This window comes from Capsicum annuum, unplaced genomic scaffold, assembly GCF_002878395.1.
Source record: "Capsicum annuum cultivar UCD-10X-F1 unplaced genomic scaffold, UCD10Xv1.1 ctg1715, whole genome shotgun sequence".
Taxonomy (NCBI): domain Eukaryota; kingdom Viridiplantae; phylum Streptophyta; class Magnoliopsida; order Solanales; family Solanaceae; genus Capsicum; species Capsicum annuum.
Window position 1 is genome coordinate 697,208 of NW_025822796.1, and position 20,802 is coordinate 718,009.

At 30.7% G+C, this 20,802-nt stretch overlaps 1 protein-coding gene across 1 annotated transcript; it reads left to right on the top strand.

The window, feature by feature from the left end:
• Positions 1-3,478: 3,478 nt before the first annotated feature.
• Positions 3,479-20,517, top strand: LOC124890408 (BEL1-like homeodomain protein 2). Its single transcript, XM_047402252.1, has 5 exons — positions 3,479-3,713; positions 3,956-5,215; positions 7,127-7,509; positions 15,350-15,410; positions 19,806-20,517. The coding sequence occupies exons 2-5, from the start codon at positions 4,094-4,096 to the stop codon at positions 20,286-20,288; spliced, it is 2,049 nt and encodes a 682-aa protein (XP_047258208.1). The 5' UTR covers positions 3,479-3,713; positions 3,956-4,093; the 3' UTR covers positions 20,289-20,517.
• The last annotated feature ends 285 nt before the right edge of the window (positions 20,518-20,802 follow it).

Sequence of the window (20,802 nt, forward strand, 5' to 3'; positions counted from 1 at the left end):
GACAGATTTCAATAATTATTCAGTCAACTTTACAGATTATTTTAGTTATTCAGATAACAGTTATTTAGTTATTCAAATCATATTAGTAAATACTATACTTGATCTTGCATTCTCAATTTTACATATCCATGCTTCCATGTTCAGATTTCACAAGTATTTCAGTAGTTCTTGCCTCACGTACCAGCACATTCAAAATACTGATCGCATACTTTTCTCTACGCTATATTATCTTATAACATAGGTTCAGACGTGGAGTTCATTGGGCATACTTAGACTGATTAGCATTCTCCCAGCAGCAGCAGTGGTGAGTCCCTATCCACCGCAGATGTTATTTTTATTTCAGTTATTTACAATTGTTACTTTTATGTCTGTTAGTCAGAGTTAGTTGGGGGCCTGTCCCATCAACTCCTCACGTTAGAGGTTTTTTAGATGTTCAGACAGTCAGTTTATCTTTCAGTTATTATCAGTTGTCTTTCAGACATGTTATTAATATTCAGATCAGTATTCCATTTTTGGATCATATTTCATCAATTTATCTTCTGCACATGCTATTTCAGTATCATTTTATTCAGTGCTCTCAGCAGATACCAGTACATAGGTTAACTTGGGACTGGGCCGACTCAAGCAAATCGGTGTCCTAAGGCAAGAATTAAATAAAGACCTTGAATTTTAAGAAAAGTTAATTTTATTTTATAAAGTCTATATTTTAAATCCTAAGATGCAAAGATGTACTATTATAATCGATTTCTTCTAATTTTTTTTTTAATATAATTAATGCATTTAATCTTTCTTGACACATACTTTAAATACATCAAAATTCTTCTATAATTTTTTACTTTTATATAAGAAGTTTATTTTTTTGTACAAATAATATTTAATAATTTTTAATAAAAATTTGTAATCTATTATTGTTAAAAAAAGGGACAAGGATACTCTATAGCATTTTTTAAAACAAATAGCCAAAGTTTGAAAACTTTTCAAAAAGCAGTCAGTCGAATATACTATTTTCGCTTTATAGTCATTTCCTAATTTGGGTCATTTTGGCCTACATATACAATATACAGTTTATATGTAATACTGATACAGTACTCAACTTGAACAATTCGGCCCTTTTAGAAATATTTTAATTTTTTTTTTTGCTATAAATTTTTTAATTAATCAAATATTTTGCTTTTTTTATTGTTTAAAAATAATAATTAAATTATATAAAAATGATATGATTGTTAAATAGAATATGTATCTATATAAGATATATGTATAGAAATTATATAGTTCTATCAAATATGTAAATGTATAAAATATATTAAAAAAAATATGTGGAAAGTGTATGAAAATTATATAATTGTTGTATAAAATGTGTAAAAAAAAAATGCACTGTTATTGTATAAATTGTGTATCAAAACTGTATAATTTTCGTATAGAATATTTATATGTATAAGATTTGTATAGAAACTATATAGAAGGTGTACAGAAATGATATAAAACAAGCCAGTAAATTAAAATGACTAGAAAGTGGAATTTAAATTTCATGACCATTTTCATGGAAATAGTTTAATTTGAAGTGTCATTTTCCCTAAAAAAATATAAGGCCCCTCAAATTTAGGGGCCTTTGGCGGTTGCCTTTTTTCTGAAGGGGTTGAGCCAATACTGGCTTGAGGTCATTTGCACTTCGCCCCTCTTTTTATTTATTCTTTTATTTTTTCTGAAATTGAGTAAAAAAATCAAAAATATTTGAGTTAGTTATAAATTATGAACTAATGAACAAGCATCGTGTCGCGATCAGGGATAGCCTCGGGTCGTGACATTATGTCCACCTCATCTCTTTTGTTCCAAAAATTTGTTGTTATTGCTGTGAAGCGCCTACGAAGATTGACTATTATAGCCTCAGCCAAGAGGGTGAGCAAAGTTATGATAATGATAGATTAACGTCTTAATGCTGTTGAGATATCTTTTCAACCTAACCTTAATTAATTACCAACTAGTATCTCTTATTATTCTCTAGATAAGCTGTACTCTCTACAAAATTTGATGATGGACAAATTATTTGTAGCTTGGTCATTTTCTGCTCCGTGATTTGTTGATTTCATTTTAAAATGCAGCCCAATACACTAGGTCCCGCCATGTGCGGGTTCAAAAGAGAACCGAACCACAATAATTTATTATTTTATTGATTACATTATTTTATATAATTTTTTTGATCATACATCGATCGCATAACTAGTCATATTGACATATTAGCTATTATATTTAATCATATTCCGTCAAATAGAATATCAAAATAGAGAAATAACTAATGGTTATTTGAATTTCTCCTCACGTTTTTTTTTTTTTTTTTTGTGAAAATAGCTTACCGTTTTCCTTCTCCTTTTTATTTTATTTTTTCGGTAAGCATAATTATCAGCATCTAAGTTATAAATGTTACTATGTTAGTATAGTAAAGGACTAAAGGAGGATAAATAATGTACTATCATGTTGAAGGCTCATTAAAATTCCGGTACGCTATCTACCTTACCTCCCTGCACTAAAATTGGACTTATTAAAGTCCATTTGTCAAACAAAGGAAGAAAAATAAACTAATGTTAGTAGTAATATTTAGTGGGATAAATATTTTTTTATTTTTGGGCAAGTTAGTAGGATAAGTAATTAGTTGAATGAAAGGGAAGGTGAGCAAGAAGAACAACGACCTTTTCTCCCTTTCTCCTCTCCCTATTTCTTTCTTGTGTTCGCTCCTCTAAGACAGAGGCACAGAGATGCGTGATTTTCAATTTTCATTAGGCATAATTGTGACTTCTAATCCCACAACACACATAGTAAGAGAGATTTATATTACTAACTATCTTAAAGATTGATTATACGTAAAGTTGACAACTAAGATTTACAGTTTATGCATTTTGAATTTGTCACTAAAATTCTATTTCATAGATCATTTTAATTTTTGTAGTTTATAGTAAGATAATTATACATTTGTATTGATACTAAAGAAATTACACGATATAAGCAAAAGCTATTAAATAACAACAACTTGAATTCATAACCTATTAGATCATAAGGAAATTTTATGATTTCTCCAAGACTCATCTTTTGCAAGTCATATAAAGAGGAATTAAAGATTTGAAAACTGAAGCAAGTTATACTTTTAAGTGTCCATTTTTTTCTTTTTTTTTAAATATTATCCCAGAACACTGTTTGAACATAGAATTCTTGCAATTTTTCAAAATCTAAAAAAATCATTTTTACTCCAATTACAAAAAAAAATAAAAAAAAATAAAAGCAATTTTAATTTATATTTTTGTTCAAACACAACTCAAATTTTCAACTTAAAAAACAAATGTTACTTTCCATAACAAAAAATCACAATTTTTATGTACAAGCACCCACTTATGATTACATGTTACATCTAAAAATTCACTGATTATATTAAAAAAAAATTACGTATATCATCATTGTATTTTATAAAAGTGCACTTTATTATTGTTACTTATTGGACTCTCTTTAGAGAAGGCAATTTCAGAGACAACAATCACTTCAAATACAAAGAGTAACAAGGACACAGATAGAGAAAGAAAGTGAAAAAGCGACAGCCTTACAAACAACACAGAAGCGAAAGAGAAAGAGAAAGAGAAAAAAAAATTGTTCATTTTTAAATCCCACAGAAGCGAAAACGATACCTGATGAGAGCCTTTGCAACCTTTTCCGACCTGCAATTCCATGAGGTAATAATTCTGCTTATATGGATATAACTCAACTTCTTTTTTGAATAAAAAAAAATAAAGAAACAAATTCAAAAAAAAAAAAAAAAGTCTTTACTTTGATTTATTCTTTCTCTTTTCCACTTTTTTATACTTTCTTTGTTCCTAATTATAGTTGTATCCATGATCTCTTTGTTGTATATCTATGACGAATATCACAAACGTTTATTTATTTTTGCTATCTTATTATGCTCGATCCATGGTAGACTGAGCAGCAAATTGGAGCAAAAGAAGGAGGCAGGTTAACTTATTGTGATGGTGGAAGAAGTGAGGACTATTAAATGAGATGATTACACTCTTCAACTGTTCAATTGTTGGAGGAATTCAATACTTCGAATAATCCAATGTCCCAAGATTATCATGACCAAAGTCTTGCTAGTTTCTCGAGTGGATTCGAGAGACTTCAAGACGAAGAACAACAGCAGCAACAACACATCGCTCACCAGATCCATCGAGAAAAATTAAGAGTAGAAGGGTTTGAGTCGCCACTGTCCTTGGTAGGTGTTGAAGAAGAAGGAGAATCAAGTGGAATCCAAGTTTATGAGACAGACGGAATGTTGTCTGAAATGTTTAATTTTCAGACAACAGCCACGGCCGGTTCTGCAACTGAGTTGTTGCAGAATCAATTGTCTCATAACTATAGGCACCCGAATCAAGTGCCACATCGTCATCAAGAACAACCTCCGAACACTAACTTGGGAAATGAGTGGTTTGCTAACCAACAAGTGGTCGTAGTTGGTGGAAGTTTGCAGGTACCATTTGGGGATGCAAAAGATCATGTGGACGCGAAGGTATTGAGTAACCATGATAGTGTAACTGCTCATTACCAGCGTCAACATAATCAAGTACCAAGAACATATAACGCGGAATCCATGCAACTTTTTCTTATGAATCCACATCCAAGGTCAGCATCACAATCTCCTTCACAACCTACTAGTTCAAATCTTCAAGGGTTTCCTAGTCCAGCGACCGGAGGGCGTTTCGGTCAATTCATATGTGGAGGAGCAAGTACTTCTAATTCAGTTGGAGGAGTAAATGTAATTGAAGGGCAAGGTCTTTCATTATCTTTGTCATCCACTTTGCAGCATTTGGAAGCAAACAAGGTTGAAGAATTAAGGATGAGTGGTGGAGGAGAAATGTTGTTTTACAATCAAGAAAGTCAAAATCATCGTCAATTTCATCATATTGGTTATGGGTCATCACTAGGACTAGTCAATGTGTTGAGGAATTCAAAGTATGCCAAAGCAGCACAAGAGTTGTTGGAAGAGTGTTGTAGTGTTGGGAGAGGTCAATTATTCAAGAAGACAAACAAAGTTTCCAAGAATAAAAACACAAAATCAGCCTCTAACCCTAGTGGAAGCAAAAATAATCCATCTTCTTCTAAGGATAACCCTCCTAATTTGTCAGCTTCAGATAGACTTGATCATCAGAGAAGGAAGTTTAAACTTTTATCCATGCTTGATGAGGCATGTATAATCTCTCTCCCTCTCTTTATTTCTCTATAGGATTAATTAGCGATTAATCCAGGATTTAAAAATTATGCGTTCAAGTTTGAAAATTCAAATACAATTGGATTTACTGGGCCTCAAAATATATTATGATCGTTATTTAGTGAATTTTTTAACATACACATAATTTGAGTCGAAATTACTGGTTCAAATGTACATTTGCCTCCGGGGTCAATGACCAATCCTTGTTGTTAATTATAAATTCAAACCACAAGAAAGGGAAGGAATAGAAAACTCTAGGAGTTGGAGGAATCTTTTATAGAGGAGAATATAGAAAGCCGGCTAGAGAGATAGCCGATAGGTTTTGTAATATCCATAGATTCATGAGTTGGTTTTAAGTTTGATTTCATATTGACTAACAAAGGAATATATAACGGGTGGGATGTTAAGCATAGCATCAGATTTTGCTTTGGTGAGATCGAGTACAAAAAAAACAGTGATAGCTCTCACTCTACCATCAAGCCAATTAAATCATTAATCTTCTGTCATAGATATTACTCTTAAATGTAATATAAATATAACATCTATCTTTGTTTATTTGACCATCATATTTCAATACACGACAAAATAAGTGATGCTTAAAAATCCTTCTGCGAGGATATGATTTACCTTTTTTTTTTGTTTATTGATACATTATATTTTTATTATTGTTGTATTGAAAAAATGCTAAGCGAAGGCACATGCAAACAAAATAGACATAGAAGGTTCTTCTTCACAACAACAATCATTTGGCATCAATGTACTACTATATATCAGCTTTCTTGCAACCCTTTTATTAGAATATATTATGTATCTTTCTTCCTTTATTTTGTTTCTTGTCTTTACTATTTCAATCGCATCTGATTTACTATGAAGATATTCTTGTTTTCTTGAGTGGAAGGTAGAGTTACAATTTCAGGAGTAGTTTTCTTGTTGAGGAAATTTGACTTCCTAGCTGCACCTTATACTTTTCAACTAATTGAACATCTTTTTCTTTACCTTGATGGTGAAATTTAGTAATATAGTACTCCCTCCCAATTTGTGCCATACTTTGACTCAATGAGTGTCATTTATTAAAATAAACAAGATTTATGAATCTTACAATTTTAAACTAACGATATATATACAATACACCAAAATGTCATGCCATGTGAGAATTAGAAGTTAAAGAGTTGTTAAATTAGGAAAGATGTATTCTTTTTCATAAAGAATAAAAAAAGGTAAGACAAAAACAAATTGAAACTGAGAGAATAATACGTTATTTACTTTATTTTCCATGTTACTTCCTCCGTTTTGGAATAAGTGAATTGTTGGGGTATTTATTGGTATTTCAAAATAAGTGAATCATTGAATTTTTTTTCAAATTTATCCTTATGATTTGACAATCAATTAACTTTTGAAAAGAGATTACAAGATCAATTTTTTCTTTTTTTTGGGTAAAAATAAAAAGTTGTATTAAATTTATGTTTTTAATGTTTTTTTCTTAATTTATATGTCAAAATCCAACAATTCATTTATTATGAAACGAATGAATTATTAAATAGTTATAAAATTATTTGTTATTGCAGTTAACTTAACCTAGTAGTACAAAAATTGTATAGATTGCCAGTAGGGGCGAGCTACTCTCCCTTTTCCCAAGAAAGTCAATTGATATTCATTTGTTTGAAAATTACACATTTACAACTATATAAATAGTTTAATATAGGGTATGTGTGTTTATGTATATTGTATATTAATTTTTTTTTTATTTCTTCATATTTTTATACAATTTTTAGTTTGACTTTTTCTAATGAAAATTTTGGTTCCATCACTCACTATAAAACTCTTAATTGCACAAAATTAAAACATGATTTATTTTTCTAGAAGGATTACTTGTTTGGCATGCTGCAGGTAGACAAAAGATACAACCACTATTGCGAACAAATGCAGATGGTAGTAAACTCATTCGACCTCGTCATGGGTTTTGGAGCTGCAGTTCCTTACACAGCACTCGCACAGAAAGCCATGTCACGGCATTTCAAGTGTCTAAAAGGTGGCATCGCCGCGCAATTGAAGCAGAGCTGTGAACTGCTGGGCGAAAAAGATGCAAGCACTTCGGGACTGACCAAAGGAGAGACACCAAGACTGAAAGTGTTGGAACAAAGCTTGAGGCAACAAAGGGCATTTCAACAAATGGGAATGATGGAACAAGAAGCTTGGAGACCACAAAGAGGATTGCCTGAACGTTCTGTCAACATTTTAAGAGCTTGGCTTTTCGAGCATTTTCTCCATCCGTACGTCTTTCATCTCATTCTCCTACTAATTTTTATAGATAAAAGAATTTTTATCCTAATCATTATTTTATATTTTACAAATTTTAGTCAATATAATTACTCTATAATACTCCTGTCGTTCTAATTTATGTGGCACATTTCGAGAGTTAAATGAGTTTTTCTTTAATCATAATTTTTGTCTTTCAAATATTTTAGATTGTTAACTATTGAGACTTGAGAGTAAGAGTAAATCTTACATAATTTTTCAGACATGTAAATTTTATTTTACAAATGTTTAAAGATCCCATGACCAAAATTAAGAAATATGACTCTTGAATGTTTTGACACATAAATTGAGACAAGAAAGTAATGTGTACCGGCAATGTTTACAAATGGTTACTGCAGCTAGGTTAGTAAAATTAATACTTCATCTATTCCATTTTATTTGACACCAATTCCTTTTTTGTCCATCTCAAAAATAATGTTATAATTAGAAGTAATTTAACTTTAAATTATTTTTTTTTTACCACTGATGAAATGATTTATACACATACAAATATCTATAAATTGTTTTAAAGCACAAGTCTCGAAAGTATTTTTTTTTTAAATATTGTGTCAAATTGAAGGATACCGCATAATATAGGACCGATGGAGTATAATTTTTGCCACCTGGTTAAAACGTTAAGACCCTAAAAGAAAAAGTCAAATAACATGTAACAAAAAGTTAATCCTATATTATATTGATAGAGTGTGTAAAATAAAAATTTTAAAATTAAATTATTTTTAAAAATAAAAGATATATTTTTTTGAGTGGGACTATATATCTCTTTGCTGAAGAAGACTTGCAAATCTTTTGTCGACTCTAGCTTACACTTCTCCTTAAGTCCTAGTAGTGTACACCTTTATTATAAAGGAAAATCTTAGACATTTACTGGAAGACCAAAAGTTAATGAGGAAAGTGGAGATCCCATGATCATGAAGACAGAATGTTTTTTCGTGCAATCAACTTTTATTAGTCTAATCTAAAACACATTTCCAATATATACTGAGTAGCCGCTGGTACATTTCCTTTTTCCCCCTCTTTGCTGTCAGTGTTTAAAGGCACTGCTGCTATTCAGTCCTTTCTTCTCAGTGCAGGGAATTGAGCAAAATTACCTCTTACTACTTTTTTGTCAACCACTTTTACCTCTTGAAATTCAATGCCATCTTTCTGGCTTAAGCATGAATTTGAAAAGTATCTAGAATTTAATTTGTCACCAACATACGCTATCATTTCATTATAATAAAATAAATAAATCAAAGAAAGAAAGTCGTCAAATATAAATTATGTCAATTTTTAAAAGTGAACAATGCAAAACAATTTACGCTCCCTCAATTAAGAAGGAAATAATTCATTTCTTCATGAAATTTCTAATCTTAAATATGTTACTAATATTTCATGTAGTTATAAAGCTTTTGAAATTTCTATTATCAAATAGGAATATGTCATAATATTTGCGTGTCCAAAAAAAATGGTAATTAAAAATAAAATAGAAAGTTAAGTTGAATATTTTCGAAAGACTTTTCCTATAGATATTGTTAGAGTACGTTCCCTAATGACCAGTGACTTTAACGTAAAAGTTGCCTATGGATGGAACGAGTTGCCTGACGTGTTCCAAGGAAGCAGTAAAACAACAAGTAAAGAACACAATGATTTTTACTGGGAAAACACCCGGCTCAAAAAAATGTAAAAAATCACGACCTGTACCTCTACAGGATTTAACCCCAATTTCACTAAATAACTTTGAGTCTCAACAATGACTGATTACAAAACTCTTGTAACCAACAATTAGGAATTATAAACTCTAATTCCTATAACTCAACAACTAAGAATCATAAACTCTAATTCCTATAACTCAATAATCACCCTTGACTGTTGAACCCACTTCGAGTTATCCCAAACTTGAAGTTAACTCAGCTCAATATTGTTCCTAAATAATTAATCTAGGAAAGCAATAAATTACAACTCAATAAGAACAATACATTTAAACTGACTCATGAACTGTAAAGTTCTGTCTTGTGAAATATATTCGTTAATCTGTTCCTTTGTACTGGCAGCACTTGAATCTTCAGTCAGAATTCTCTCAATTATGAACCTTCTCAATTTGCTCGTGTTTAGCCTTTTCTCTCTGTAAGTATGGAAGTTATTCTGAATAATACATGTTCTATTTAAGCACAGCTCTCCAAAGAGTCATTCTTTATTTCAAGCTCCTCCTTTAATCAGAACTCTCATTGCATAGAATTCTACTTCAAGTGAGACTCTTTCTTTAACTCCAACTCTTGCCTCCTTAGTGTTGTAGTCAAACTCCAACTCTTTAAATTAGCACATATTTATTTCCTTGAGTTTATCTGAATTAGCCACCCATCTGGTCCTTCTTTGATTTTTGCATGCTTGTCTTTAATCATCGATGATTTTGCTACAAGTTTCAGCTACATGAGACAGTGTGTCTGTGAACCAGCTTGACTGACATATTTCATATTACTTTGTCAGTTTGTCAATCATCAAAACTACATCATACCCAACAAATTTCCCCTTTTTTGATGATGACAAACCTCTTTTCTTTGGGCATTCAAACATCTTCACCTGTAGGCACTAAAGTATAAAACACTAGAATGAAACAAGTTAGCCAACGAGCTATAAATATTGCACCCCTCTTATCTTTCCCCTTTTGGCATCATCGAAAAACTATTTTTAATGCAATAATATACTAGCCAAAGTGATTTATTATGCTATTCATGGCTACTGGGGCTATCACCAAAACAATCGACAAAGACTTTAGCCAACATAGTAATGTATTAAAAGAGAAAAAATATGATTCAATTTAGCAAAGATAACCATTCCATTTAACTGACAGAGCATGTTTCGCATTAAACCTAAGCTAGTACTGAACAAAGCAAAACAACTGAGCACTAATCAAAAAAGAATATAGTATAAAAGTGGGACATATCTAAGGATACAAATAGTGAGGAGCTGATGAGAAAGGTGAAACAGATGATATCAACTATGTCAATTGATTAATGACTTCAACATTTTCATTCCTCTATCAATCAAGGTCAAGCTTCAAAGTCTTGATCCTAGCTTTAAGGACCTCTTATTCCACTTCATGACTGTGTTGTACAATTTTTAGTTTAGATTTTTTCCAGCTAAATCATTTCTTTATTATCAATTTATTTTTCAAATGAGTGTTAACCCTCTTTATTGAAACAGGTATAGCAGCATGATTCATTTGCTTAAGAATATCCATTATTGTTTTATAAATCAAACCTAAACTAGGACTGAGACATTCACAAAAAAGTAGCCAATTAGGAACTAAAAAGGAAAGCATGTCCCTTTTTATTCTTCAGAAACATATGCTGGATGTGATTGATGATCAAGTTTGGCAAATTTATGATACAAAAACTAATACTTTGGTTGAGAAAGAAGAAGGAATTTCTGGTGTTGAATTAACACATTTGTGCACTACCATTTAGAGAGAGTCAAAGAAAATTTAGTCAATCAATTCGTCAGAATCATAGGAGAAGGGGAGGATGAAGTGTGAGGAATGGAACATGTGTGCTCAACTATTTCAACTTAGACAGCCTATGCTTATGTCAGTGTAGAGCATACCTTATAAGAGGAACTCTGTGGGCACAATTGCTTGCTTGTACCTATTTTCTGCACAATATAATTCAAAATTAGGTTAGAAGAGTCAAAAATCTGAAATTGGGACACACAAGTAAATGTGCCAGACTGAATCGAATAAAATTTTAGCTAATAAGATTTAAAAGAAAAATGGTTATTCTAGTCAATCATTGAGGGGAGTTCATGTAATTTTAATCATCCCCAAATCTAATCTATTCCTTTCAAAATGCTCTCTACTTAGTTCCTTTGGTGCTTCTGCAGTCATTTAAGTATGCCACATAGTCAACATTTTTATAACCCTCAAGAGTAAAATTACTTTCATTTGAATACCATAGTCTCAAGCCATTGATTCCCATGAGATATCTCAAGATTCTTGTGACAACATCAATTCTTATGAATTACCAACAAAATTATCATCAGCTTGTGTTGGTGTTATTGATGCATCAATTTCTTGATTTGTTGTTTCCCTTATCAATATGCCCTCAGTCTGTACAACAGTTAAACCAGGCGGTACAACATGTTTCTGTGCATGCTCATCAGTTTCACTGCCATCCTTTTTTTTGCCATTTCCAAATGATCCATTTCCCTTTTAAATATAGTGAATGAAAAAAACTTTATTTGTTTCCAGTTTTATACCTTGAGCAAACTTTATCCATGTATAAATTTTGCTTGTCTCCTTTCACTCTCATCTGCAAAATAAATTAGGAGTTAAATTTAGGCACCTAGATAAGCTTGGGTCCTTTCTTATGAGAAAAAAGATGTATGAGGTTCCTTTTAGCCCATCGAGGCAACATGTTATGTAACTTGTTTCTCTGACCAGAGTTGACCTTCTTGTTAGCTTGTGCTAACATGGAATCAGATTTTTTTCCTAGGTTTATGCTTCTTGATTTGCTTTTTACTGCAACTTGACATTCAGTGGTTGGATGCCCCCGGTTACTACAAATATAACACAGATCTTTAATAGCATTAAAACTTTTATAAAATCCCAACCCAACCTTTTCATTGTGAGTTATTTGACCTAACTTGTGAACAATTCTTGAAGAATGTATCCATTTATTAGATCTTTCAAGATCAAGTTTCAATTTAGAAACTTTTTGACTCAATTGACTAACCTTTTCTTTTTTCACAAAAGTATTCATGTTTAATCTTAGTCACTTCTGACAATTTTTTCTTGTTCCTCACTTTTGACCTTTTTTCCTTTTTCAGAAAGAGTCAGTTTCAAGATTTCAAATTTGAGGGTCAGATTTGATGAATCAAGTCTGCTAATCTGTTCCTTAAAAGTGCAGTTTTCCTTTTCAACAATGTTCTTACAAGTTTCTAGATCAATAAAATTACACTTGAGACTTGCAAGATTGTTGAATAACTCATCCTTATCAGAAGTTAATTCTTGAAAATCATCAATTAGAGCACTCATTAAGGAAATAAGTTTTGTTTTAGAAAACAAATGCAACTTTTCTTTAAGTTCAAGTATACTTACCTCAGAAGCATCATCTTCTTCCTCTAAGTTTGAATCTCCAAGAGCCATAAGTTTGGTTTCATCAACTTCATCATCATCTGAGTCAGATCCTCGAGTTGCTACCATTTCATATTCTTCCCTTTTTTTTTTCTTTCAATTCCTTTTCAACCCTTTTCTTTCTCCATTCTATTTCCCAGACATGACAATTCCTGATCTGATGATTAGTCTTACCATGCTTGTAGCATTCATTTGGATTGTCATTGGACCATTTCTTGTTACCTATTCCCTTCTTCTTTTTGAAGAATTTTCTGAAGTTCTTAGCTATAAAAGCAACTTATTTTTCATCAAGTTCAATTTCTTTATCACTGTCAAATGCCTTCAGAGCTAAGGTATCCTCAGGGACTGCTAGCTCTTTAGTTCCATCAATTTTCATTTCATAAGTCCTCAGATTCCCTACTATTTCATCTAGAGTCATACCTGTGAGATCTTTATTTACCTCCCTAATAGCAGTCACTTTAACATTCCATTTTGATTTTGGTAACGCCCTCAACACCTTTTCAACTTGTTCTTCAACGGTGATGACTTTTCTCAAAGAAGTCAACTCATTTGTCAAGTCAGTAAGCCTTGTCATCATTTCATGCAAGTTTTCATTCTCCTTCATCTTAAAAGCTTCGTATTCAGTAAAGAGAAGAGCAATTATGAATTTTCTTACCTGAGAGGTACCCTCATGTGCATTGACCAGTGTGTTCCAAATTTGCTTAGCAGTGGTACAGTTTGACACTGTTGTATTCTATCAGTCCTAGTCCACAGACTAAGATGTTCTTAGTATTTTTCTTTAATGCCACTAAGTCATCTGCAGTAAACTCACTTCTTACCTTCTTGTTCTTACCTTCTTGACCTATTCACCATCTTCTAACTTTATTGGAATAGTAGGACCATCAGTGATCCTATCCCATAACTCGTAGTCTTCTCCTTGAGTGAACGTTTCCATCCTAGCTTTCCACCAAATGAAGTGAGAACCATCAAACACTGAAGGTCTAATAGTGGATTGACCTTCACTGTGACCAGTAGGTGGTACGGAATTCATCATATTGATCTTTGTCTTAGGTGCTAGCCCTTTTTAAGACAACCTTTCTCTGATACCACTTGTTAGAGTACGTGCCTTACTGACCAGTGACTTTAACATAAGAGTTGCCTATGGATGAAACGGGTTGCCTGACGTGTTCCAAGGAAGCAGTAAAACAGGAAGTAAAGAACACAATGATTTTTACGTAAAAAACACCTGGCTCAAAAAGGTGTAAAAAATCACGACCTGTACCTCTACAGGATTTAACCCCAACTTCACTAAATAACTCTGAGCCTTAACAACGACTGATTACAAAACTCTTGTAACCAACAACTAGGAATTATAAACTCTAAGTCCTATACCTCAATAACTAGAAATCATAAACTCTAATTCCTATAACTCAACAACTAGGAATCATAAACTTTATTTCCTATAACTCAACAATCACCCTTGACTGTTGAACCCACTTCGAGTTATCCCAAACTTGAAGTTAACTCATCTCAGTATTGTTCCTAAACAATCAATCAAGGAAAGCAATAAAATTCAACTCAATAAGAACAATACATTTAAACTGACTCATGAACTATCGTCAATCTGTTCCTTTGTACTGGCAGCACTTGAATCTTCAGTCAGAATTCTCTCAATTATGAACTTTCTCAATTTGCTCGTGTTTAGCCTTTTCTCTCTCTGTAAGTACGGAAGTTATTCTGAATAATACATCTTTTATTTAAGCACAGCTCTCCAATGAGTCATTCTTTATTTCAAACTCCTTCTTTAATCAGAACTCTCATTGCATAGAATTCTACTTCAAGTGAAACCCCTTCTTCAATTCCAACTCTTGTCTCTTTAGTGTTGTAGTCAAACTCCAACTCCTTAAATCAGCACATGTTTATTTTCCTTGAGTTTATCTGAATTAGCCATTCATCTGATCCTTAATTCCTTGATTTTTGCACGCTTGTCTTTAATCATCGATGATTTTGCTACAAGTTTCTGCTACATGAGACAGTGTGTCTGTGAACCAGCTTGACTGACATGTCTTATATTACTTTGTCAGTTTGTCAATCATCAAATCTACATCGTAGCCAACAGATATATAGATGATACTTTTTTTTGGAAGGCGAACTAGTGCTCATTAGGCTGATATGCATGGCAACAAATTAACAATGATGATAAAAAACAAGAGAATCTATCGAGTAAAACTTACACGCATCCGGTGTATACATCAAGCCAATACATGTGTATCATGTGTTTGAATTTAAAGTTCATGTTACTTAATCATGATTAATCAATATATATTTTACTTAATTTAATTACATAACCATGGTAAAAAATATTAGTTTGATGTATACATCAAATGCGTGTCAAGTTTTTATGAGAATCTATCCATCTGTCTAATGAATGAATGTTAAGAAAACAGACAGAGCTGGAGTTGTCTTCTCTCTTTACTTTCTGCTTTTGGCAGTAGCTACTACAGTACTGCTGAAATTGGTCTTTCCTTTTTCGATCCTCACGCCAATAAGTATGTATACATACAGCAAAAAAGAAAGCAAAAAGTGTGAATTCTCATCTACGGATAAGGAAGCATTTCCAACTTTTATACAGTTTTAGGGACTCTTATACTACTGTTTCATTTTTTCTGTTTGTTTTTTGTTTTTTTTCAACTTTTTTTATATCTCAGGTATCCAAGTGATGCAGATAAGCATCTGTTAGCACGACAGACTGGTCTCTCCAGAAATCAGGTTTGGCCCCGTCTACTGTAAAATGTCTTTCTCTTTCACATCTCTTTTTTCTCAAGATATTCATAATTAAGTTGCATGAAAAATAAATAGTTATAAACTCGGGGAGTCAATAATATGATTTTTTCGGTTCTTTTTAAGAAATTGGAGTATAACACGTCATTTTTTGAGTAACTTTATTGCACATAACCAAATTAAGATTTGGGAAAGGATAAAAACGATACTTTACAAATTAAACTATTTTTACGAAAATGATTATGCAATTTAAATTTCATTTTCTAGTCATTTCAATTTACTGACTTGTTCTATATCGTTTCTACACATCTTCTATACAGTTTCTATACATATTGCCATGCATATCAGCCTAATGAGCTAAACGCAGATATTCTATACAAAAAGTATATAGTTTTGATACACAATTTATATAATAATTATATTTTTTTTACACATTTTATATAATAATTATTTAATTCTTATACACTTTCTATATATTTTTTATATATATTTTATACATATACATATTTGATAAAACTCAATTTCTATACATATATTTTATCTAGATACATATTCTATATAACAATTATATCATTTTTATATAATTATATTTAATTATTATTTCTAAACAATAAAAAAATAGAATATTTTTTAGTTAAAAATTTTATAGAAAAAAATAAAATATTTTAAAAAGGGTCGAATGGTCCAAGTTGAAAATTAATGTGTATTGTATAGACCAAAATAGACTTAAATTAGGAAATGGCTAAAAAGTGGAAATAATATATATAACTTTTTGAAAAAATATCAAATTTGAGTTATTTATTTTTAAAAATGCTACACATTATCTTTTTCCCTTTAGACTTTTCAAAACTGACTCAATCATCTCGATTGTTCTTTGATATGGATACTGCTCGATAATTTTTTGATAAGTAATTCATTTAAACGTCATCTGAAAGTTACATTATTATTAGAAATTTCGATTATTTGATACTCTGTAATCTCTGCTTAAAAAAGAATGATTTGTTTTAATTTTACACAAAGTTTAAAAAATAAAAAAGACTTTTAAATCTTATAATTTTAAATTAACGTTATGTCAAATGTATCAAAATGTCTTTTAATTTTGTGGACTTAAACATGCCACATGAAAGATTAGAATTAAAGTGTTGCCGAAAAAGAGAAGAATCATTTTTTTTTTAAAAACAGACTAAAAAAAAGTAAGTTATTCATTTTGAAATAAAGTGAGTGTAAAATAATAATAATAATAATAATAATAATAATAATAAAAATATTCAATTAAAATACTAAAAATAATAATAGTATTGAATAACTTTTCTTTAGTTTTACATAAATACATAACTTAGATTTATTTTTTTATTTAATATTTAGTTATGTAATTAATACTTACTAAATTTATTTTGGCATGACTTAATAGTTTTAATTAATGATTATTTTTATTATAACTTATTAAAATGCAATATTTATTTTATACGATTTTATTATTTTTATTTGTTGAATATTTTATAATCATAACTCATATCATATTTTGTGTTATTTTCTTAAGGAACAACTAAGTTGTATCTTGCTAGGACTAAAGAAATATTTAAAGCACAAGTTAATTACGTATATGTTTGTATGAAGACTTTAACGAAAAAACCCAAACAAATTGAGAAAACTGAAAATTTTGAAAAACCAAATGGTATATTGATTTAAAAACTCAAAACAAATAATTTAATTTAATATTTAAAAAGCCCGAACCAACCCAATTATTTACACTCTTATTCCCAGTGAAAGGAAAAAAAATAAACAAGACCGTTGACCACATGTATTCACTGCTCTTCATGTCATCTTAGTACTTCAGAATCTTCTACATCAAACTGTATTCTCTCTGTTCCTAATTCGCGAGAAGTTTAACACAGGAGACTAGTGCATGCATGGGCCTATAGAAAATTAGTGCTCGATCCTTCTGCATCCCAAATTAATTGATGCAATTGTGTTCCAATGTGATTGAGCTGATAATTTGTCTTCAACATATCAGTTTGATTTCGGAAAATCAATATTTAGGGTTAAAGATATCAAAATATAATACTCTTTTCGTTCCAATTTATGTGATATTATTTTAATTTGTGTAAAGTTTAGGACAGAAATAAACTTTCTGAAACTTGTGATATTATAACATGTCATATTATTATTGTGGTTATCGGACTTTTGAAACTTTGTTGGCTTAATCTTATTACAACATTTGATTACATTTGTCTGATGAAAGGTGAAACGAAAATGTAGAGCTAATTTATTGCTTTAATATTTAAAAGTGGGTCATTCTTAATTTGAACAAACAAAAAAGAAAGTATTGACATGTAAATGAGAATGGACGGAGCCAGTACTCATTAATATATAAAGCTTACACCTCAAACATTAAAGGCTTAAATATAGTTTAGCCTTAATTCTATAATCAAATACTTATTACTCTCCTTTAGAAACATCTAATTACAGATGGAACATTTTCCCGGATGTGTGTGTACACACCTTTCTTTCTTGAAAATTCAAATGCACAATCCACAAGTTGATGTGTAGGTTGCGTGTACTATCCGAACAATTTCTTTTGTCTAATATACACCTCTATAAATCGTGCTTATACTACTTTTTCTCTTCTTTTCCTTTTCCTTTTTTTCTTTTTACCCCTTCCAAGGAGCTTTCATCCTTTCGTTTTTCTTAGTGACTCGAATTCATAATCTTCGGATTGCAAGTTAGGTGTGTTAGGATTTATCCTGAATTTTTTTTACTTTACTTGAATTTTTTAATTGTGTTTTAATTCGAAATGGTTTTCTTAGTAGAAAAGATTTCCTTGTCGGAAATAATTTCTTTCATAATTAGTTAATTCTTTCTTGTGAAGAAGTTTTGTACTTCTATAAATAAAAGAAAAGACCTCTCTTTTCAAGTCATAACACAATAACATCCATAATAAAGTCGTTTAAAAGTTTTATTTAGGGAGAAATTTTCTCTAAATTAGTTTTTTTGTTTCTTGATTTAGCTTTTTATTATGTAGGCCAATTGATCGAATTATATCACTAATATTATGTTTTAGTATGTTTTTTTTTATCATCTCATTTATTATCTCAAATAATTTACAACTATTAGCTTTTGGATGACGCCCTCTCAATTTCGATTCCAACAAGGAGTGTTTACTATCCAAACAACTTACTCTTGTCTTAGACTACTTTTTGTTGGATTCGGCTCCTCTCAATTTTCACTCTCTCCATTTCCCTAAAGTCCCTATCTTGATTGACGACATATGACATAGTGCAAATTGAAAGGGTAAGATTTAATTATTCTAAAGTAAATTTCTAACTATAGTTTAGATAATAAATACATTATACATTTAGTTTAAAAAAATATTGTAATCCCACAATCTTAGCAACATGTCCATAAATAAAGCAACAAAAGATTTTCTCTTCCTTTTTCTTTTCCTACACAAGAGTTTCATCTTTTAATTTCTTTGTAAATTGATGTTTTAATTATCTATTTTTTTTTGAAACTTTTTCTTTAACAATTAGCTTTTTAAAAAATAAATAAAAAATAGGTGAAATAAAAAAGGAGAAATAATCACTCTTCTATTTTAGATTAATTTTTTATCACCTTTTTTTTGAAACTTTTTCTTTAAAATTAGATATTTTAATTTCTTTAAAATAGGTGAAATAAAATAGGGAGAAAATGAAAGAAATACTCGGTTCTCGTCTTATAATTTAATTTTTTTACTGCCTTATTTTTTGAAACTTTTGCTTTAACAATTGTTTATTTTATTTTCTTTAAAATAGGTGAAATAAAATAGAGGGAATATAGATGAAATAAAATAGGAAAAATTATCGACTCTTCTATTTTATTTCGTCTATTTAAAGAAAATAAAATAGCTAGTAATTATTGAAGAGAAAGTTCCTACAATTCAATTAAAAAAAAGGTTAATTTAAATAGAAACTAAAAGACGGACCATGCATAGGAAAAAAATTTATGAAAAAAAGATTTTTGTTGTTATTTTTATGAACAAGACAATATATTGTTAAAGTAAATATATAATATATTTATTATCTAAATTATAGTTAAAGATTTATTTTAAAATAATTAAATCTTACCTATTTAATTTGAACTATGTCATATATTTTGGAAAAATTGGAGAAAATGAAAATGGAGAGGAGCCAAAGGACTTTTTGTTGAGATCAATTAAATGCATTACACGCTGTCAGTCAAATTGTGACACGTGTCATTGCCACTTTTTCTTGTTGACTCTAAATAATTGTTAAGCTTAGAGATAATTTTTCGAGGTCAGAACAGTCAAGTAGTTGATAGATCTGGTGACATAATAATGCAGTTATATCACTGCATGTAGCATATAATGTTGCCTTATATATGCAGGTAGCAAATTGGTTCATCAATGCGAGGGTGCGGTTGTGGAAACCCATGGTAGAAGATATGTATCAACGAGAGGCTATAGAAGATGATGATGACATGCAAAACCAAAACAGTACTAATAATGCACAAACACCAACCTCTAATATTATTACCAATTCAAATACACAAACATTTGCTTCAGACGAAAAATCCCCAAGCAATGCCCCGGAAAACGACCCTTCAATTGTTGCACTGAACAGCCATATTTCTTCCTCTATGCCAACTCAAACAACCAATTTCCCAACTATTCAAGATTCCGACGACACGTTGCCCCGCGGGGGAGCGGTGTCCGGTGGTGGTGAATATGGGACCACAAATGTGGCTAATAATTCTGAAATTGGATCTACCATGATAAGATTTGGGACCGCTGTGGCTGGTGACGTTTCACTTACCTTAGGACTGCGCCATGCAGGAAATCTACCCGAGGATACTCATTTTTTTGGTTAACTAAGATGGGAGTATTTCATTTGAAGGCTGGGTGCAACATACATGAATTATATATATTGTCACGACATTAGTTTATACTTAATTCTGCCATAGTAAAACCAGATTTTGTTTCACATAATTTTCTCTTGTTATGATGCCTCACAAGATCTATATTGAGAAACAGTTGCACTATATTGGAGAATTTGTAAAATAGACACTTCGAAAACTTAATAAAATATTTAGTAACAAGTTTTAAAAAATTAGGTGTATGCGCACCTTTAATATGACATCATCACTTTGATCATACAAACCTACCACGCAAGTTTTAAACTTTATACTTTAGTCCCCACCTCATCCAACTAATATCTAATATTTTTCACCAATTTTCATATTTTTCTATTTTTAATTTACAAAATTATCCAAGAAGCCATCAAAAGGAGATCTCGTTTTTTAGTTATATTTTTCGATTCCGATGATTTTTCGATGAAATTTTGCTCGTCACAATTGAAAATCTCTATTCTTGGTCATTGCCTAC

Coding starts and splice junctions, on each gene's coding strand:
- LOC124890408 (XM_047402252.1), top strand. CDS start 4,094: ATGTCCCAAGATTATCATGACCAAAGTCTTGCTAGTTTCTCGAGTGGA. Junction 7,510..15,349: donor TTCGAGCATTTTCTCCATCC/GTACGTCTTTCA, acceptor TTTATATCTCAG/GTATCCAAGTGATGCAGATA. Junction 15,411..19,805: donor CTGGTCTCTCCAGAAATCAG/GTTTGGCCCCGT, acceptor TTATATATGCAG/GTAGCAAATTGGTTCATCAA.